The 22,914-nt window shown below is 37.2% G+C and overlaps 1 protein-coding gene across 2 annotated transcripts in view; it reads left to right on the top strand.

The window, feature by feature from the left end:
• Positions 1-22,610, top strand: part of LOC127414472 (mitofusin-2-like) — a 45,551-nt gene extending 22,941 nt beyond the window's left edge. For both annotated transcript variants that reach the window (XM_051652513.1, XM_051652514.1), the window contains exons 5-18: positions 1,385-1,509; positions 1,870-1,978; positions 2,275-2,382; positions 6,136-6,289; positions 6,517-6,584; positions 6,671-6,792; positions 9,150-9,276; positions 9,632-9,736; positions 11,331-11,433; positions 11,513-11,733; positions 14,868-15,023; positions 18,452-18,648; positions 19,482-19,616; positions 20,943-22,610. In XM_051652513.1, coding sequence (XP_051508473.1) covers positions 1,385-1,509; positions 1,870-1,978; positions 2,275-2,382; positions 6,136-6,289; positions 6,517-6,584; positions 6,671-6,792; positions 9,150-9,276; positions 9,632-9,736; positions 11,331-11,433; positions 11,513-11,733; positions 14,868-15,023; positions 18,452-18,648; positions 19,482-19,616; positions 20,943-21,012 — 1,800 coding nt within the window. In that variant the 3' untranslated portion in view covers positions 21,013-22,610. The remainder of the gene's footprint in view (positions 1-1,384; positions 1,510-1,869; positions 1,979-2,274; positions 2,383-6,135; positions 6,290-6,516; positions 6,585-6,670; positions 6,793-9,149; positions 9,277-9,631; positions 9,737-11,330; positions 11,434-11,512; positions 11,734-14,867; positions 15,024-18,451; positions 18,649-19,481; positions 19,617-20,942) is intronic.
• Positions 22,611-22,914: the final 304 nt, after the last annotated feature.

Genomic DNA, 22,914 nt, shown 5'->3' with positions numbered 1-22,914 from the left:
AAAGTCACATATGGGACTTCTGTGAACATTTCTGAGTTATAAGTTATGTTTTTTAGCCAATTCATTGAAACTGACAATTCAAAAGAACTGATTTGAAGAAATGAATCAAACATCCCAAGTGTTGCTACTCAGATATAAATCCTGATTATCACTCTCTTTGAATGATTTATCACTGTTGTCTCTCAGTATTTGATAGAATAGTTGGTAAGCATCGTGTAAATGCCCAGTGGTCATGTTCTGATATCTGGGATTTCTCTTGAGTCCTTACTGCATTATGATGACTTGCATTCACACAGGACACTCGTCAACATCTAAATATAGCCCACAGATAATGTGAGCCGAGCAGCTGGCTGATAGGTTCAGGATGTGGGACACAGCAGCTCTTGATGCTTTTCCCAGCATCTCTCTCTCTCTGTCTGAAAGAGGCCATTTCCATCCTGCCTGCTAGCATGTACACGCTCTAATGACATAAACAAATGCACTCATCCCAAGAGTGAGCCAAAGGTCTCCCGTTTCCCTGTACCTCATCTTAGGGTTATTGTTTTTGATCCTTTACTATCTAATGTGTGTTTCCCTGCATCCACAGGTGATTTATGATAAGCCATACTTATTATTGGGTTCATAAGCCAAACGAGTATAGTGGCTTTTGTTTGCTTTATTTCTGTGGAGTTATTTTTGTCTTATTCTAAATTCGAATAAGCTTGGGCTTGTATGATGTAGAGGAAAAACATTGACAGGAAGATGATGTCACTTCCACTAATTAATTTGTTACAGCAAAATTCACTGACCAGTCACACACCCAATAACATGAAAACAATGATAATCATTACACATTAAAGGGATAGTTCACCCAAAAATGAAAATGTTCTCATCATTTACTCACCCTCATGCCATCCCAGATGTATATGACTTTCTCTAAGTTTTTTAGAAGAATATCTCAGCTCTGTAGGTCCATACAATGCAAGTGAATGGACCGAAACTTTGAAGGTCCAAAAAGCATGTAAAGGCATCAAAAAAGTAATCCATACGACTCCAGTGGTTTAATCCATGTCTTCAGGAGTGATATGATAGGTGTGGGTGAGAAACAGATCAAAACAAACAAGTCCTTTTTATTATAAATCTCCACTTTCACTTTCACTTTTCATAGGTCCCATGGACCTATTCACAACGGGCAATCATATCAGCAAATTCAAAATAATTATATATATTCATGAAAAATGACTCCTTTAATCTCAGATTTGTCTCATAGTGATGATGATAGATTGTGGGTTGTTTGTGTATTTGTTTGTGCAACATGATTATAATAGATTAAAATGATGCAGAAATGCTAAGCTTCAATAAGAAAGATTAATGCTGCTGTGTGTGTGTGTGTGTTTGTTGGCAGACGGTAAATCAGTTGGCTCATGCCTTACATCAGGATGAGGATCTGGACGCAGGCAGTCTGGTGTGTGTCATGTGGCCAAAAGCAAAGTGTGCATTGCTGCGAGATGACCTCGTGCTTGTAGACAGGTACACACACACACACACACACACACACGCACACAAACATACATACACTCGCACCTTGTCTGGTTCTGAGGCCTGAGCCATATTGACCGCACTGTCAGGAATATTTGATGTCCTTTAACATCATTTCCAGCACTTTTCCTATCTTTGTTTAAATATTTGTAACTATCAGACTTATACATATTTAACTGCAGAATTTTTTAATTTGTTTATTTGTACATATTAATTTTTAATTGAGCTGTTTATATTCATACTGCATGCTTTGAGCATTACTTGAGATATGTAACTGATGGATGGATAGATGGATAGCATCATAAGTCATATGAGTTTATTTCTAAAATTCTATAAAATCTTAATTTTAAGCCCTGGCATCGATGTAACAACTGAGTTGGACAGCTGGATCGACAAATTTTGCCTTGATGCCGACGTCTTTGTGCTGGTGGCCAACTCGGAGTCCACTTTAATGCAAACAGTGAGTTTTATTTGAACTTTAGTTTGTGGAAAAAGCTAATAAAAATGTTAGCGTTTACTCGACACGTGTCGCTTATTTCTTGAATATATTACTTACATGGGAATATTACAGAATAATGGACATGTAGATAAACTGCACATTATTTCTTAAATAATCAAAGCTTGCGAAGCAAATGTATTGATTGATTTTTCTTAAAATTGTCACTGCAACCCTAAATATTACTCATCAAGCATTATTATGTAACCTCATGACTGAACTATGATTCTCCACCCCACCTCTCCTCTGCCCTCCTTAAGGAAAAATCATTCTTCCACAAAGTGAACGAGCGCCTCTCCAGCCCCAATATCTTCATCCTTAACAATCGCTGGGACGCCTCGGCCAATGAGCCTGAGTACATGGAAGAGGTCAGGCTCACATGACACAACAAACTACATGCATCCTCTGTGACACATGACCCTGATCTGTGTTTAAACTATTAGACCACCATTAGTATGTTTTTGCAAGTTGAACTTAAAAAGCAGATGCTTATTAGTTTAACCCTTATATTGTGTTCCAGTCAAAACTTCTTTTTTTCTTCTGAAAATCATAGTTTATTTCTTCCAGTTGGAATACATTTCCATGACTGTGTTCACTCAGGTCAACTGAACATGCATTTTTTTTTTGTTTTTTTTTTTTGTTGATAATTTTCATATAATTGTATTGGTTTTATTTCACGTTGTTACACCTGTGGTGTTCCCGGTCTAAAGTGACTCGCCATTGGAAATGAATGGATTTGACTACAAAATACAGAAATATTAGGAGAGCAGGGCCATCCAAATCATTTAGATGAGCACATATGTTGATGTGTGTTTGCACTCACAAAGTCCTCGGACATGTGCACACACACACACACACACAAACAACGTGTGTTGAGCTCCCTTTTGTACGCTGTCTTTCTGTGTACTCTCTTTGAGGAATATTTCAAGATCTACTTATGTTGTGTTTGGGCTCATTTGAATCGATAGTCTGCTGTAAGTTACGAAATGACATTGTCTAAGTCATATTATTTTTATTTTTTTTGACCAGTTGTTTTTATTACGGTAGATGGCATAGTAATACAGTTGTAGTTGCAAACAAAACAGTAGGGCATTTAAGAACAAAACAGACCTGCCCACCCACCCTACAGAGTACATATACAAACAGGGAAACAGCAGCCTCCCCCCACCCCGACCCCCCCACCCAAGCAGTCCTGCTGATATAGGGTATAAAGTAGGGCTGCACGATTATAGCAAAAATCATAATTGTCGATTATTGCCCTTGATATTGTAATCGCGATTATTAATGTCGATTAAAATATTAAATTACCGTGACGTCACAAAGTAAGCAACCGTGTGGTTCTTCAGAGTAGCTGATTTCAATGGTGGATATGAGCTGCGCTCCAGTTTCTTTTAAGCATCTTTTAAGCATTATTTTGTATTTTATATTGAAATAATGTTTGTTAAGGTAAGGCAAATCAAAATTATTTTAAATGGATATCTATCATATAGAATAAATTAAATTATTGCTAAATTACTGCTTACATTTTTAGTCCACGTACAGTAAATAATATGACATATTCAATATTGAAACTTATTAACTTATTTAAATTGACCAAGTTACTTACTGCGTTCAGTAAGCCCTTTGTTGGCGAGACGGGACCATTCATCCCGTTAGATCTTCAATGGTGATCTTGTTCATGTAAGATCATCGTTAGATCATTTTTGGCCTCAGTGGTTGTACTTTGGAAATTAAAAACAGTCATTTGCGATTGGAGTTTGTGCGATTCGTGAAAATGTTAAATCTACCAATACGAGCTGCGTGGCAAATGGGTCTTATTAGAGCAGACGTGATAAAAATGATGGTGATTCCTGAAATATGCTATTCATGCCATATTCTTTATGTTGGCTGCACCTCCAAAACAAACTTAGAACAGTTAAGCTGAATTACTTTATTGCTATTTTTGTACAAATCAAATTCACATTGGCCTACTTATTAACATGACAAAACAAAACTGTTATTACATTTTTAATCAATTGTACACAAATCGAGCAATGCGACAAACTCTCCCATTACAGTGACTGCTGTCACTCACTGCAGGTTTACACTGTTTGAGACCTGCATTTCCACGCAAGCTCAACGATGCTCCGCACAAAGTTCTGCACTCTCGCGAATGCTTTAATTAAAAACAAAGCTGTCTAATCAGCATAATAAATCAGTTATTTACACCACGTCTGTGCCTTGATTAGAACGGGATCGTTTTAGTTTTGTCGTGTTGCTCATTTGAAGTGTATTTAACATCTACGTTCAAAGCAAGTGGTGCAATATGCAATGAAAGTGCTTTTCGCGTTTGTTCTACAGCTTCTTTTCAAGTGTCAGGTGATGTTTCTTCAGTATTAATTTTCGTGTGCCACGTGAACAGAACTAGAACATAAAGCAAGCATCTGGGCATTCAGATGGTTTAAAACTTGCGCATTAGGATCAGTTGTCATTACTGATAGGACGGAGGATTAATTTAAGCAGCTCTGATTGGTCATTGCCGTTTCATTGCTCAACGGACATGTTAGTGATTGGTTAGAATACTCAACCGCTGCAAAAACACGTTGTAAATAGAAACCATTGATGCAACAGGAGCAGACTTAAATTGAACGCTGTAATCGTCAGTTTTCACGATTACATAATCGTTGCAGCCGTAATCGTAACCGCGATTGGTTTTTCGATTAATTGTGCAGCCCTAGTATAAAGGTGTGTGTATATACGTATATATATATATAAAACACCTACACATCTGCACAGTAGTACATGAGTTCTGCCACTTGGGATATAATAACTTAGACATGTCATATTTATGTTTTAAGGAAGTAATAAGGAAAAAAACGTGACACAAAGACACTCCTGTTTTTTATATTTATGTGTGTCATTGGGAACTTCATACACTAATACTCACTGCAGTTTGGCCTCTGAGGGACACAGATTTGCTCATTGCATTCTATAAATTGAGACCTTTCCAATGATATATAACACTATCTCATCTTTTTATGTTTTTACCAACTCAACAATTTTGATAAAAAAATAAATAAATTAAGAATTGGTAGGATCAGCAAAATGCATTGTGAAGTCCAGATTCTAAGCTTTATAATGAGACCTATTTTGTTTAGATCAAGCAAGTGGTTTTTCATTTATTACATAATTATAATAATGTTTATTTATTTTTTTCTGTTGGGAGTGTCCCCCACTAGCCCAGTATGAGCTCAGTTCAATGAATCCTTATATTAATAAAAAATTCATTTAAAAAAAAGTACAAAACCTGTCATAATTACTGAAAAAAATCTAATGCAATATATAGGGATAATACTGTATATGCAATATGAGAGATTTATTAACAGTCTTAGTGGGCCGGCCATTTTTGACACAACAGGTGTTAGCAAAACGAACACAACACAAACAAGGGTTAAAGGAATGTTCTGGGGTCGATACAAGTTAAGCTCTATAGATAGCATCTGTGTAATGCCATCAAATAACACAGAAAATAGTTTCGACTTGTCCCTCAGTTGGCAAAGAGGAAAAACCATGTTTACAGTAATGTACTTACAATTGAGTTAAAATTAACACTACTTCAAAAGGATATACACAAGATTTAAATATTGTACTTGTTACATGGGACTAAAGTGATCAAATCACATGCTAACCTTGTCTGTGCAAAGTATCTAATCTTTCAACTCCTGTCATGATTATGCAAAGCCACTTTCGCATAATACACGCAAGAAAAACACAAAGAGCCTATTCATACTGAAAAAAAAAAACCTCAGGATAATTACATTGGTAATGCATAGCCAGCCCTGAAGTTTATTTGCCTAAAACTGCTTTGGAACAACATGTATTGTGCAGCACTGTACAGATGAATTGAACTGAAGTAGTCCCACCTCTAAAAAGGTGATTTAGACACCTTTTCTAACACTTTTGACACATTAAATAACATGTTACGGAAGAAATAATATAAGCTCTTTAACAAAACATTCCCTTCGGGAATGCCTTGCCCCATAGACTTCCATTTAAACCAGAGGAATGAGGATGGCTACACATTAAGCAAGTTATTCTGGGTTTTTGCACGTCTTAGATTGTGTGTGTTGTGTGTTTGTTAGGTGAGGCGGCAGCACATGGATCGCTGCTCTAGTTTCTTAGTGGATGAGCTGCGGGTGGTAGACCGTGCTCAGGCCAGTGACCGGATCTTCTTCGTCTCTGCTAAAGAAGTTCTGCAAGCACGTGTCCAAAAAGCCCAGGGCATGCCTGAAGCAGGTACTCACATTACATCAACATGTCATACATTCGGTCAATATCATGATGATTTCTGAACAAGACATTTTTGCATCATTTTGTCATAAATTAACTGGTTTGACTAGGCAGGGAGCTTTGCATTGTGAACACTAGGGTCTGCATAGTACATCAAACTTTATTTCAAAAGAGCAAGATAAATCCTATTTGTCGTGATATGATCCCTTCTTTGATTCTTTTTGGATTTTCAGGTGGTGCTTTGGCTGAAGGTTTTCAAGCGAGAATGTTTGAGTTTCAGAACTTTGAAAGACGCTTTGAAGTGAGTGTGATGTTGGGTTTGAGTAATTCAGTGGTTCAGGTGTGTGAGTGTGTTTGTCTGACTATCATAAATGTGGATGCTTACAGGAATGCATCTCGCAGTCAGCGGTGAAGACAAAGTTCGAGCAGCACACGATGAGAGCCAAGCAGATTTCTGAAGCTCTGCGTCTGATAATGGACTCTGTGCATATTGCAGCTCAAGAGCAGAGGTGAGCGCAAACACGCCTGCTTTTCTTAGCTGGATTGCCAACAGACTAAACACTGATCCACTGCTCACTTTGAAATTAGCTTAGTTTCTGACTCTGCTGGTGCAGTCTGAGGAGGTGATATAAATACTACAATTGAACGTCTTTGAGCATACCTCATTCAGCTTTTAAGGAATAGTTCCCATTAAATGAAAATTGTCATCATTTACTCGCCCTCATGTCGTTTCAAACCCAAATTACTTTCATTCTTCCATGGAACACAACAGGAGAGGTTTAGCAGAATGTCCAGGCTGCTCTTTTTATATGATGAGTACATATCTAAAATGGTCGCAAATGTGTGAAAAAAATTGCTGATTTTAAATCTAGTCACTATTGGCGACAGTCAGGAATACTCTGTGTGCGTTTCATCAGATATCATCATTGTATTTTCAAAACATCATTGTGAGTTAATGAATTACATGTTTAGATTTGCGCAAGTGTGCCCCTTTTCATAGCACGAGCCATGATGTCCGAATCGCTAACAGTGACTCTTCGAACTGGGTCTTTTAATGAATCGCCTGAAAATATTCACAAAATGGGTTTGAACTCAGGTTAGCAATTTGAATCAGAGTCACTTTCTCAGCGAATCATACAGTGAATCAGCTGTCAGTGAGTACACAATTGGGAGCACAGACATTTCAAAATAGTCTCTGGTGTATTTTGGGCTTTTATAATTAAAAGTCCTATGCTATGTGCCAAATCCTTTTTTGGGGGATTTTGGTAGCACAATAAACTGCATCTGGTATTTCATTTAATTTGGACTCTTGTAGCCTCTGCGTCTGGGCTGCCCCATCATAGAAAGACTAAGAATATTTTTAACACATTTTATACATATGTACATTTGCATACAGTGTATAAAAACTCAATAGATTTTTTAAAGCTATCTGCTGATTATTTTTTCTGTTTTATATTTTTTACTTGTGAACAATCATGTAAATTGAGCAATTCTGTAATATGACGACATTTGGATCCCTTTAACTCTATGGACCTGCTGGGCGGGTCAGTGGACGGGGCAAACCTCGTATGATAATTTTACACTTAAATTGTAAAAGTCCCAGATACATAAGTATAGATTTATGTTCATCATAAGATTGTATAGATATACAGTTTCTTTCTGTAAAATGAGACCAATTTTTAGCAATTAGTGAGCTTTTAAATTTGGGAGTGAAAAATTGCTGGCGGCAGCCAAAAAAGGCAACAGAGTTGAAGAGGTTAATGTTTCAGTTCAGGAGCTAATGGCTCCGTAGTATTTTTTTTTTGTCTGGAGCCCTGTATATAGTGACCATGGTCTGTCAAGCTCCAAAAAAAAAAAAAAAAAAAAGCATAATTAAAGTGGTCTACACGAGTTTTGCACTATATTCAAAGTCTCCTGAATCCATTCAGTAGCTTTCTGTGGGGAACAGACAATTTAAATTGTTATTCACTGAAAATCCTCTGACATGTTTGAATTGTATGCAAATGAAATTTGAGTGCTACAGCTGAGTGGAAGAGTTTTGGAGAATAATTATTTCAGTTTGGGTCTGTTTTTCACACAAAGGTATTAAATGATTCAGAAGACTAGAAATCAAGCGCACGAGACCTATGAACCTCTTTTATGATGCTTTTTTGTCATTAAGCATCCCGTTCCCCATTCACTTTCATTATATAGAAAAGAGCAGCTCAGACCTTCTGCATAACATTTTCTTTTGTGTTCCATGTAAGAAAGAAAGTCATATGTGTTTTAAATGACAAGAGGGTAAGTAAATGATGACAGAATTCAAATTTGTGGGTCAACCATTCTTTTATGGTTTATTTAAAATAATATTTTTTGAAGTATCAAGACATTTCCACTGTATTTGTGCACAATCTTTCTCCGCATGAAGTCACCGTATAATCAAGCAGGGACTAATTACATCTGCAGGTAAATGTTATACATTGATCCTGATAAATTGCCATTGTTTACTGTGCCCTTGATTTCAAAACACTATTAGATAACTATTATTATTTTATAAACACACTTGCATTTACTTAGCTTATCTAAATGGGGACATACCCATAAACTTCTATTGTTTTGTATATTAAGCTGATTATAACTACTACAGACTAACCCTAAAGGTAAACTTTTTTTTCATTTTTAGAATTTTCTAAAAACATCATTTTTATACTTTTTTTCTCAGAATATTATTTATGTATGTATAAACACACACAAACACACACACACACTTTTTGTTGTGCCTGTGCTGGAGAAACACTGTAACCTGCAGATCCAGGCAAACAAAGTGTGACTAAAGTGAACATCTAAGTGTTAGGGCTGATTTGATTTATGCGGGTTTGTGCACTAGGATTCATTGTTTAGAGGTGAAGGAGGAGCGAGAGGACAGGCTGGAGTTTATTGACAAACAGCTGGATTTGCTCACGTTGGACTGTAAGAGCAAAATCAAGAAGATCACAGAAGAGGTGGAGAAACAGGTAAAACTTGCTCACTGCAGAGTGTTCCAAACACTTGAAAGACCCAGTGTGTCTATCGATATAGGGGTCTATCTGCAGAAACGGTTTCAATCTTTCTGGTGCAGTTTGTTCTGCTTCCAGTACGGTGCCTCATAGAAGTAGCTCTGGCTGCACTAAGATTTTTTGAATATTTTATATAAGAATATTTTCGTTTATTTATACAATCTGCATCTTCATTAATTGAACTGTAGGACATGATGTTAAAGCTCACATAAAAAAAGAAATATTGATACAATATCTACATGCAATATTGCGAGAATAAGATGTGCACTCTATCCCCATGATCCCAACTGAACTTGTTCTTGTGTATGTGCAGGTTTCTAACGCTATGGCAGAGGAGATCAGGAGACTGGCCGTGCTTGTGGACGACTTCCACTTGGACTTCCATCCTTCACAAGTGGTGCTGAAAGTGTACAAGAATGTTAGTGTTCTCTCCTCTTTATAAGTCCACTCCTTTATTTCACTGTTTGGTGTTGACTGCTAATATTGAACTCTCTGCCTGGAAATTCCCCAGCCTCCCAATACCAGCATTTGATCTTATCTAATGGGAAGTGAGCATGCTCTTGTCGTCGGCTAATAGGCAAATATTAACTTTCAGATTTATATGTGGCTGTCAATAGATAAAAATAACTAACCATGATCTCATTATTTTTTTGTAGTTGAAAATTCAGTGCAGTTTTAAAAGAAAAACAGAAGAAAAAAAAACTATGTATTGATAGATACAGTGGCAATAAAAACTATGTGAACCCTTTGGAATTACCTACATTTATGTATAAATTTGTCTTAAAATCTGGTCTGATCTTCATCTAAGTTACAATAATGAACAAACACAATCTGTTTTGACTAATAACACACAAATTATTGTATTTGTACATATTTTATCATTTAAACATTCTCATTGTAGGCTGGAAAAAATTTGTGAACCCCTAGGCTAATGATGTCAAAAAAAGCTAATTAGAGTCAGAAGTTGGCAAACCTGTCATCCAATTAATGAAACGAGATTGGAGGTGTGGGTTAGAGCTACTTTGACTTATAAAAAGCACTCAAACATTTTGAGTTTGCTATTCACAAGAGTGACAGCTAAAGACTTGAAGGAATCATTGGAACTGGTTAACATCTCTGTTCATGAGTCAGAAAATATTAAACAGGCCACAGGGTGGCTGTGCGCCAGCTGAAGCTCAGTAGAAGTTGGGTGATGCAGCAGAAAAATGACCCTAAACCGAAGTAAATCCACTACAGAATGGCTTCAAAAAAAAGAAAATTCACCTTTTGGAGTGGCCCAGTCTGAGCCCAGACCTTAACCCAATAGAGATGCTGTGGAATGACCTTGAGAGCCGTTCACATGGCTGAGCTGAAGCAGTTCCGTTAGGAGGAATGGTCCAAAATTCCTTCTGAATGTTGTGCAGGTCTAATCCGCAGCTACTGAAAAACGCTTGGTTGAAGTTATTGCTGCCAAAGGAGGATCGACCAGCTATTAAATCCACTAGGTTCACTTACTTTTTCCACAGCACTGTGAATGTTTAATGGGATGTGTTCAGTAAAAACACAAAAGATTATAATTGTTTGTTGGTTGTTAGCTTAAGCACATTGTGTTTTTCTATACTTTGACTTTGATGAAGATGAGATCACATTTTATGACCAATTAATGCAGAAAACCAGTTAATACCAAAGGGTTCACATACTTTTTATTGCCACTGGAGATGGTTAGGGGTTAGCATAAATATGCTGCAGTAGTCCTCCGGTAATTTTCTTATTAACTTTAGTGCCATTTGACTTTTTTTTTTTTAGTGACCTTCAGCTTTAATAATGAAATGATGCCATACAAAGAATGCAAATTGCTTTACTTTTGTTAAAATTTTATTTATACATATATAGATTCCTATATAGGGTATCCATTTAATTACATTAAACAACTTTTTACTTTAAATTGTCTCATAAGTTAATGCGTTAACTTTGCAACACTATTTTAACGTGGAGATGAATTTGTCATGTTTTGTTTGTGTGTTTGATTGCAGGAGCTCCACAGACACATAGAGGATGGTCTGGGCAGAAATATGTCTGAGAGATGCTCCAGTGTGATCACTGCTGCCCTGCAGACCACACATATGGACATGATAGGTGAGTATCTCTCAATCTGTGAGATGTCATACAGCAGTAACAGCAGTATGTACATGAGACGCTCTTGTTCTTACTCCAGAGGGTCTGAAACCCCTGCTGCCAATCGGGGTTCGAGAGCAGGTGGATAAGATGGTGCCTAGACAGTGCTTCAGTCTCAGCTACGACCTCAATTGTGACAAATTGTGCAGTGATTTCCAGGAAGACATCAGCTTCCACTTCTCTCTGGGCTGGACCATGCTGGTCAACCGTTTTCTGGGCCCCAAGAACACACGGCGTGCTCTAATGGGCTACAATGACCAGGTAACGCATCTAATTTTGATTTAGTTTTGGTTTTAAGATCAGATTTTGGCTGAAATTGGAAAATTAACCACTTAACATGAAAGTTACATGTTTTCAAATGCTGATGTTATGGCTAATGCAATATAAGATGCGGCATCCACGCACAACTCACCACTTGCCCCACCGAGAGCGAACCTCATTACAGTGACCACGAGGAGGTTCCCTATGTGACTCTAACCTCCCGAGCAACCGGGCTAATTTGGTTGCTTAAGAGACCTGGCTGAAGTCACTGACCACGCCCTGGATTCGAACTCGCGACTCTAGGGGTGGTAGCCAGCATCTTTTCTCGCTGAAAACTCCTTTTTTAACCACTCCACAGATTTAATATTAACAAACTGTAGTTCTGGCAAGTTGTTTAGGACATCTACTTTGTGCATGGCACGAGTAATTTGTTTACAAACCAGTTGTTTACAAACAGATGGTTTCACTTTTAATTGACTATATCACAATTCCAGTGGGTCAGAAGTTTACATACACTAAGTTAACTGTGCCTTTAAGCAGCTCGGAAAATTCCAGAAAATTATGTCAAGCCTTTAGACAATTAGCCAATTAGCTTCTGATAGGAGGTGTACTGAATTGGAGGTGTACCTGTGGATGTATTTTAAGGCCTACCTTCAAACTCAGTGCCTCTTTGCTTGACATCATGGGAAAATCAATAGAAATCAGCAAAGACCTCAGAAAAAAATTTTTTGGACCTCCACAAGTCTGGTTCATCCTTGGAAGAAATTTCCAAATGCCTGAAGGTACCACGTTCATTTGTACAAACAATAGTACACAAGTATAAACACCATGGGACCACGCAGCCATCATACCACTCAGGAAGGAGATGCATGAATGTAGTTTGGTGCAAAAAGTGCAAATCAATCCTAGAACAACAGCAAATGACCTTGTGAAGATGCTGGAGGAAACAGGTAGACAAGTATCTATATCCACAGTAAAACAAGTCCTATATTGACATAACCTGAAAGGCTGCTCAGCAAGGAAGAAGCCACTGCTCCAAAACTGCCACAAAAAAGCCAGACTACAGTTTGCAAGTGCACATGGGGACAAAGATCTTACTTTTTGGAGAAAGTTAGTAAATGACCATCATTATGTTTGGAGGAAAAAGGGTGAGGCTTGCAAGCCGAAAAACACCATCCCAACCGTGAAGCATGGGGGTGGCAGCATCATGTTGTGGGGGTGCTTTGCTGCAGGAGGGACTGGTGCACTTCACAAAATAGATGGCATCATGAGGAAGGAAAATTATGTGGATATATTGAAGCAACATCTCAAGATATCAGCCAGGAAGTTAAAGCTTGGTCACAAATGGGTCTTCCAAATGGACAATGACCCCAAGCATATCTCAAAAGTTGTGGCAAAATGGCTTAAGGACAACAAAGTCATGATAATGGAGTGGCCATCACAAAGCCCTGACATCAATCTGATAGAAGATTTGCAGACAGAACTGATGAAGCGTGTGCGAACAAGAAGGCCTACAAACCTGACTCAGTTACACCAGTTCTGTCTGGAGGAATGGGCCAAAATTCCAGTAACTTATTGTGAGAAGCTTGTTTAAGGCTACCCAAAACATTTCAGAATCAGAATTAGAATCAGAATTAGTTTTATTGCCAAGTATGCTTCCAAATACAAGTAATTTCTTGGTGACAGAAACTTCCAGTGCACAAACAATACAATAACAAGACAGAGATAATAATAAATAAAAAAAAGAATTAAAATAAAAAGTAAATAGAAATAAGTATATATAGAAATACACATTCAGACATATATATATATATATATATATATATATATATATATATATATATATATATATATATATATATATATAGTTTGTACAAATACAAATATGTTATATACAGTGTAAGGGAATGTAATGCAGAAGAGGTAGTGTATGTTAAATAATATAGTTGACTAGGCTGTGTATTGCATGTAATTATAGTATAATTTTAACTGTTCATGAGATGGTTAGCCTGAGGGAAATAAAACTGTTCTTGTGCCTGATGGTTCTGGTGCTCTGTAGCGTCGGCCAGAAGGCAACAGTTCAAAAAGGTAGTGGGCAGGGTGAGTGGGGTCCAGAGTGATTTTACCAGTCTGTTTCCTCACTCTGGAATTGTACAGTTCTTGAAGGGAGGACAGGGGGCAACCAATAATCCTCTCAGCTGTCCAAACTGTCCTCCGTAGTCTTCTGATGTCCGATTTCGTAGCTGAACCAAACCAGACAGATATTGAAGTGCAGAGGACAGACTCAATGACTGCTGTGTAGAACTGTATCAGCAGCACCTGTGGCAGGTTGAACTTCCTCAACTGGCGAAGGAAGTACAACCTCTGCTGGGCCTTTTTCACAGTGGAGTCAATGTGGGTCTCCTATTTCAGGTCCTGTGAGATGGTAGGGTTGTCTGCAAACTTCAGGAGCTTGACAGAGATGTCCTTGGCGATGCAGTCATTGGTATACAGGGAGAAGAGTAGTGGGGAGAGCACACATCCCTGGGGGGCACCAGTGCTGATCGTACATGTGCTGGAAGTGAATTTCCCTGCTGCCTGTCCGTCAGAAAGCTTGTGATCCACTGACAGATAGACATGGAAACAGAGAGCTGGGTTAATTTATTCCATTGGAGAGCTGGGATGATGGTGCTGAAAGCCGAACTGAAGTCCACAAAAAGGATCCTTGCATATGTCCCTGGTCTGTCCAGATGTTGCAGGATATGATGCAATCCCATGTTGACTACATCATCCACAGACCTGTTTGCTCGATAAGCAAATTGAAGCTGATCTAGAAAGAGTCCAGTGATGTTCTTCAGGTGGGCCAACACCAGTCTCTCAAATGACTTCATGACTACAAACGTCAGAGCGATGGGTCTGTAGTCATTAAGTCCTTTGATCTTGAAGCAGCTGGGAACTTCACACTGCTCCAGTGATCTGTTGAAGATCTGTGTGAAGATGGGGGCCAGCTAAAGAGATCACAGATATGGATGAATCTCTAGAGCAGTTTTGTAGCAGTAATAATTACGGTTAAGATTTGTCTGTCTGAAACATCCTGTCTTTGTAAAGGATTGGCACTATATGAAGATGTAAATTAAGTGTTTGTGTTGTGTCAGGTTCCCAGGCCGATGGCCATCACTCCGGTCAGCACCAGTATGGCTCCTTTCCCTCAGGGATCCATGACCCAGGAAGAGCTCATGGTATCCATGGTAACTGGATTGGCATCACTCACCTCCCGGACATCGATGGGCATCATAGTTGTTGGAGGAGTGGTAAGAACATGTCAAATAACAAAACTATTCAACAAAAGCTTTATCTAACACACTATAATTAATCTGTACCTGTATTATTTTGTTTAGCTTAATTAGTTCGCCCTGAAATGAAAAAATTCTGTCATTATTTACTCACCCTCATGTTGTTCCAGACTTGTATGATTTTTTTTATTCATAGTCACAATGAGCATGTTTACATGCACAACAAATGGCTGATAACTACCAAAAATCAGCTTATTCAAAAAAATCTTACAATGCAAGAAAACAGCATTTACATGCGATTTGAAATCATCTGATTATTCTCCCCTTTTGACGTCGAAACGTAAACAGACATGCACACAATACTTGAGCACATTGGATAAGATGGAAAGAACGGCAGTAAAGGTGTTAACATAAAAAGCGAAATCAGGCTAACAGGTAAAATCGGCCAGTGTCTATATTTTTTTGCTTAACCCCTTACGTCCTGAATGGATTTTTAAAGACAAACAGAAAATAAATTGTATTGTTACAACATAATTGTATTGTATCCTAGGGGTAGGAAGCAACAAGGTGAAGGAAACGATTTCCGCACAACCGTCAGACCAAACACGAGAACAACGGCGTATATATTAAACAATTTTTATTGTTGTAAAGAATTAAAATTAAAGCAGCAGGAAAGAGACTTCAGAGTGATCCCTGGCCCAAAATAATGTACAAATTAATCTAGAAAATAAAATAACCTAAATGTATGACAAATAAAAATAATTAAAAAAAGACTTTCCTACCTATACTAACAAAAACAGGGACAAACGATAGTCAAATGAAAAGGACAGGCCACCCCTACACCTTTCTGCTTTAAAGACAGAAACTAATCGTAGTTTCAAGTGTTGCACAAACTGCACATGAATTGCATTTAAACAACACATGCACAAAACACACAAAGTCTGGTCTGGCAGGTGGCAGAGAGTAGGGAGCAGCACGACCGGCTAGAAAGTCATGACAGCTCCCATCTGAAGGTCTGCACAGAGATTTTATCCAAAGCACAATCAGGGACAGCTAATCGCCATTGCACAGGTGGAGCAAACAATTAGCAAATCTGCTGCACCTGAAACAGACACACAGAGAGCAAACACACACACACAGACAGAAAGAGAGAACAAGCAGAGCAAACCAGCAAAATGCACAAAACAGCATGGATTAATTTTATAGAAAACCCTTTAAAATATGGAAGAAGAAAAAATAGATTTGGAACAATTCTTTTTAGACACTGCTGAGAAAACTCTCCAAATTGTAGGTGTCCAAAGTAGAATTTTTTTGTTTTTCATTTTTGACAATTTAAATTAGGATGCAAATAAGTCAGAAAAAAAACTTTTCTTTTGTTCACACACGTCAAGTGTACCTGGAAAAAATGTGTAGGTACTACAAAGGAAACAAAAGTTACAGCATTTGGAAAGTGGTTGGCCTTTTAAGTGTCCAAAAACCTCTCCAAGCAAGCATTTCAGGTGTTTTATTGAACACAAACAGAATTACTGAAAACTATGAATGCAAACATTCATATATATATATATATATATATATATATATATATATATATATAAATACTTAAACTTATATCAAATAAATAACCTAATAATGAAAAATAGTTCATATGGACATCTTATTCCATCACTCCAAAAAATGTGCTTTGAGCACCCTCTTGTGCATAGTATATGTACTCTGGGTCTGATTACATGGGAAAGCTTATTCCAAATATGGATTCTAACTAATGTTGTCAGTCGATTTAAAAAAATTAAATAAAATTAATCGCGATTTAATACTAATTTTTTAGCAGTTAATCGCAGATTTTGAAAGTGCTGAAATTGAACACTATACGTATTTTCTTGTCAAAATGTATTTATTTCCATCTTAAGAAAAGAATATTTAGCAATATAATGCTTTATTAACATTTTTCAAACAAAGGCTTCCACAATGTAAAGATAGAAATGCACTAAAATATCGCCAATTCAAGCAACATTAAATGTTTCTCAAAGTCTAAGTGAGACTAATTGAAATAACTAGTCTCCACATAGGTTGCATATTCATTGCAATGGGCATTAAATCTCTAAAACTTTCATTCTCCACAATATTAATCCTCCGGTAAACTGTGGCTATCTGCTTTCCAACAGCAATCGTGAAGCTGCGTTCATGATTCGTGTCAGAGTGTCAATGCCAGTGTTGAGCGCCTCTTTGAACTCACCATGTGCCTTGCATAGGCTGAAAAACACTTGATTTCTATCACAAGTCCCATCTGTGCTTGTTTTGTACATCAAATAGGGCTAAGAGCTCCTTTCTCCATTTTATCGCTGTCAGAGATTAATTTATTTACTGAGATAACAACTACCGCGGCTCTATCACAGGAGAGAGCGTGTTACAACAGTACTGCCCACAGAATGTGTATGGGACTGCCACGTTATGCTAAGCTTGTAGGCTCCCCTTGGTAGAAGGGCTCTGGCATGTGTTTATGTTTTGAAGTGTGCTTCAGTGTAATTACTCCGGGCAGACATCACAAAGGTTTCGCCCTTCACACTAGGGCTGGGCGATATGGACCAAAAATCATATCTCTATATTTTTAGGCTCAATGGCGATACGCGATATATATCTCGGTATTTCCTACGAAGTGGACTAAATGTTCAGTTGTAAGTCAAAGCCACATGTGAGATGGTAAATGAAGCTTGCAAAACGCTTCGTTTCGGGGTAGAAGACTTTTCGGGCTGCGAAGCCTTCGAAGTTTAACTCATTTAACACAGTTTATGGCGCTGGTGGAAGAGATTTGAAGTGCTTCCACTTTTTCTACTTATTTTCTATATAATGTTTATTTTTCATAAAGTAATAAACTAAAATGTGAGACACATTGTTTATCTGTTCATTATACATGTGGATTTCACATGCGAATACTCACTGTAGTTTGGTCTCTGAGAGAAACAAATTTGCCCGTTGTATATCGTTATCATTATACCATTTGTTTTGTTTTTTGTTCAGCACACCCCTGTAGCCTGGTACTGGGCCGCTCCTGGTTTAAAAGGTTAAAACGTTTAATAAAAATAAATACCTTTTTGACCTCAACTCGATAAAGGAAAACCGTTTTAAGTCATTTACGTGACCATACACATTGCCGGGCTTATTAAGCATAATTGGTGTTAAATCGTGCATGTAAATGCGCTCAATATCTGTCAAGTTCCAAAAATGACAAAATCCCCTAAAAAAAAAAAAAAACAACGGCATGAGGGTGAGGAAATGCTGAATTTTAATTCTAACATGAACTGGTTGCATGAACAATTTCTTTAAATATGTTATTATAAAGCTTCTTAATTTTCATCGTAGTTTCTCCTAACTAAGAATTTTATCATTTATAATAATTTGTGAATTATTTGTCTATCAAATGTGTGAGGATCTTTCTATATGTGTGTCAGATCTGGAAGGCAGTGGGCTGGAGGCTCATTGCCCTGTCTGTGGGTCTCTATGGGTTGCTGTATGTGTATGAGAGACTCACCTGGACCACCAGGGCCAAAGAGCGAGCATTTAAAAGACAGTTTGTGGACTATGCCAGTGAGAAACTGCAGCTTATCGTCAGCTATACTGGATCCAATTGTAGCCATCAGGTGCAGCAGTAAGTATGAGTCTGATTCTACCTTCACACAGATTATAGCAGTGTGGCGTCATGTCAGTCATGCCTGCCAAATTAATCCCATTGGCTGAGGAACTTTTATGGGATTTACTCATCCTAAAATGTAGTGAGTTTTACACTGCAAGCACCATTTACATTTTCTTCATAAAATGTATTCATTTATAGCATTATATAAATATTGTGTTTGGTGCTGTCATAGTAGGGTTCTGGTGTATAAATATATAGATGTTTTCAATAATAAGAGTAAAACTGGAATATAAGGCAAAAGAATAATAAAATAATGCCTACAAACAAATAACAGCTATTGAATATCACACAATCATGTGTAACAGTGTTTTACACATTTGACTTCAGAAAAAGCTGCTTAGTCCAATACAAACCAGAGATTGTAGGTTGTGTGATAGAGTCTGGGTCTTAATGTCAATGCAAATGTTGTTGTGTCACTCAGATGTTACATAAGCACTCACATTTAAAAAGAGATTTACCTGGAGCAGCTCTTCATTAACTGCCTCTAGTGGAGAAATAACAAACTCTAAATGGGATTAAAGGAATTTTTCAGCCAATAATGAACATTTTGTTATTATTTACTCACTGTCATGCCGTTCAAAAACAGTAAGCTGTCAGCAATGATTTTAATTAGATTTTACATTTTGTTTCATGGACGCATGAATATTGTTATGCATCTGTGTATATTACAAGACATTTTAAGACCTCAAAGGTGCAAGTCCAGGCTGTCTGCATATTTTTCAAAGATTGATGCTGAGCACTCATCGCAGCAGCCTGCTAACTTATAAAGCTGTCTTTGTGTTGAACAGGGAGCTGGCCAGCACCTTCGCTCAGCTCTGTCAGCAGGTGGACGTCACCAGACAGCAGCTGGAGGATGAGATTCGAGACTTTAACAGCAAGATTGAACAGTTGGACTCCCTGCAGAGTAAATCCAAGCTGCTCAGGTGAGAGATTGACATCCCTAATCACACGATTGAAAATTGTGGATTACCCATTGGCTGTTCATAAAGTTTATAATTCTAGAGTTGATTTCAAAGTGTATTGCGATCAGTACCTTATGATAAATGCAGCTAAACAAAGTAAATCGGTGTGACTACAAATAAAGTAAATTACATTGCAGTATCTTAACCTCCTGAGACCTGAGCGTGATGCTGTGTGCATTTTCCATTCCCCTTTTTGATTTGTAACTAGTAGCCCCTAAGAAACATTAAAAAAAAAATTTTTTGTAAAGTTTTCCTAAAAATTGATGTCCACATATGTGGACAGTGGGACTAAGTTGTGAAATTTTAAATAATACCAAGCTATTATTTATTTATTTATTTTTATCAAATTGTTTCTTATGTTTCCAGGAGTGTTGGTTATTCATGTTTTTGAGACGTTACATCATAAATTAGCATAAATATTTCTGATTCAAAGTAATGGCCAGCATCATCCAATCACGGCCAACCATGTTAAAATAACATTTTGCATGAAAAGTTCTGAATCTATTTACTGATTACCATTGTCCAATGTCTGCCAAACATGTTGAGTGATCCAAACATCATCTGCAGCCTAAAACTGAACTTTTGATTAGAAGTTTGGATTGAATGCGCTTAGCTGCATAGAGAGCTATAGGATGCTCCCTATATAGTGAATGACTTTTCCTGCAGTGTGCTGTCTGTCTGCACTGATCTCAGAGCAGTTTGAAATGCACCCTATTTTCATCCTAACTCTGTATACAGCCTTTGAAAGCAACATTTTCCAGTTTTTGGATGCATCCATTGATTCTCAATGTGATAATGCACAATAAATATAGGATATTTTAAATGAAAATGAGCATATAGTCCACTTACGTGGTCATTGTTTTTAACAGCGTGCTGTTTCGCGATAAATCTCACATTTTAAAAATGGCATATTGGATAAAACTAGAGACTCAGCTATGTAAAACGTAATGAGGTTTCTCACCAGATGTAGTTTTGTTGCCGTTTCTCCCAAAGACAAACTCAGCTGTGATCGGTGCCATCTTTTTACTTTTTTTTTATTTTATTTTATTTTTTCACATGACTCCTTGCATTGAAGGTTTAACCTTTTACCAACAGCACAGAGTCTCCTGAACTGAGATCAGTCGGTTTAAATGAAATAAAATTATGCATTGCGTATAGTGAAGCCAAAATACAACGTCCAGGCATGTGGACGCGGTGTCGCACGGGGTTAAAGGATATTACTTTTTTTGTGATAGGCCTGAACATCATATTATATTTAATAAATAATGTGTGTGGTTTCTTCTACAGGAATAAAGCTGGCTGGCTGGACAGTGAACTAAATATGTTCACCCAACAGTACCTTCAACAGGGTCGATAGAAAGATCGAGTCTGACCAACACTATCAACGCAGTGAGCAGCATAGAGCCCATTGATCTTATTCTCTACTGCTGCATTTTTATATAATATCAACTTCTGCAAATAATGTAACACTTAGCCATGCTTTGATACATACCAAATATCATTGCTCATTGCATATGTTTTCTTTCATAGGTTTTGCAATGTTTTTTTCTATTAGTATGTTTTGTTCTGAACTATGAGACCTGCCTTTGTGAGTACAGTGACATGTGCCACTTTAAAGAGAGCTTCCTTTTGTGTCTTTGTTTTCTATTTAATACAGGAGTAATTATTTATTCTTTGTATAAGAGGTCATGTAAAGTGTTTGACCTCTGTAGATTGTGGTTACAGTGTATAGATTTCCAGACTGAGATTTTGCAGTATGCCACAGGATGTTGCAAAAAATAGTCTCTCACATGCCTTGTTATTATTCGGGGTAGTGTGCCGGACAATAAACATAACGGGATTATCATTCTTTTATCATTTTACTCACCCTCATGTTGTTCCAAACCCATAGAACTTTCTTCTTTGGAACACAAAAGGAGGTGTTAGGCAGTACGTCAGTCTTAGTCACCATGTAGTTACATTGCAGAAAGTCATACGGGTTTGGATCAACAAAGTCGTTTTGCCAGTGTACAGGCTTGTAGAGGTCAGATTCTTAGTTGGATTGGGGAAGGAGAACTGACCTATTGGAATTCAGTGTAAATCCAAGCTGAGTTACTATATAAATAATTATATTTTTGTCACTGTGTTCCCAAAGTCTTGGTTTGAGGGAGCATTAAAAACAAATGAAGGGATTGGTTTGAAGATGCAACCATTTTTAAACTCTTGGTACAAAATCTCTCAATGATTTTTCATTTTGTTTTGTTTTTTAATATAAAGTTTCATATAGTTTTTCTATTGAGTGACGTTTGACCTGATGTAATCAGTGATAATTTTGTGCCTCTAATTGTTTTTCCGTACCTGCCCCATATTAATACTAATCGTAGGTTTAGTATAAATACTGTGCATATTGACACATTAATTTAACATGGTAAATATGAAATGCATAGGCAAACCAGTTTTTATGTGAAGTGGGACTGATTTATATTTCACCCAAGAAATAATTATATAAAAAGAGATTATACATTATGCAGATTATACTGCATAAAGAAAATTAAGCCTATGTTTTGCATTGTTGAATTTTCATGATTCACCACTGACATCCTCCTCTGACTACATTCTGAAAGCATACTGATCTTTGTGATCAGACTGTAAATGTGTACGAATCATTGTTCACCAGTAGTCCCTCACTAATGTATAGTATGGTATATGGTAACCTGTTAAGTTTGGATTATGGTGTGCCAAGTGTTCGAGAAAGTGATCTGAAAAGCTCTTGTGACATGCACTTTATATTTTGCTGCTTTTTTGCATTATTTCCAGCAGGTCCGTTGAAAAGAGAAAGGTACAGCGATCCTTGTACTGGTTCCATGTCAACAGTAATGTATAGATTATGAGCATGCAGACAGCTTTAATTTATTGTGTTGTTCACTATTACTCTTAGATGAAATAAGTAATAAAGATGACACTGTTCAAAAGTAATACAGTCTGTTTTTCTGTTACATGTGTGAGGTGAATACCTGATTCTAAAATTACAGTGAAAGACAAAAAAAAAAAAAAGATATATTATATATATATATATTTATTTTTTTTTTTTTTTTTTTTTTTCAAACCACTCCGTTAAAGCAATGTTAGAATTACAGCCAAACAAAATAAGCTTACATTATTTAACTGGATTAGTCATAATGTAGGTCCAGAATTGCTGAAGATATACATATACATGTAAATACATCAGTACTGCTCTGTTGTTTTCTTTCCTAATGTTCATCTGATAGCTCTTAATTGT

The sequence above is a fragment of the Myxocyprinus asiaticus genome, chromosome 24, assembly GCF_019703515.2.
Source record: "Myxocyprinus asiaticus isolate MX2 ecotype Aquarium Trade chromosome 24, UBuf_Myxa_2, whole genome shotgun sequence".
NCBI classification, from domain to species: Eukaryota; Metazoa; Chordata; class Actinopteri; order Cypriniformes; family Catostomidae; genus Myxocyprinus; species Myxocyprinus asiaticus.
This window is presented reverse-complemented; position numbering and strand designations above follow the sequence as displayed.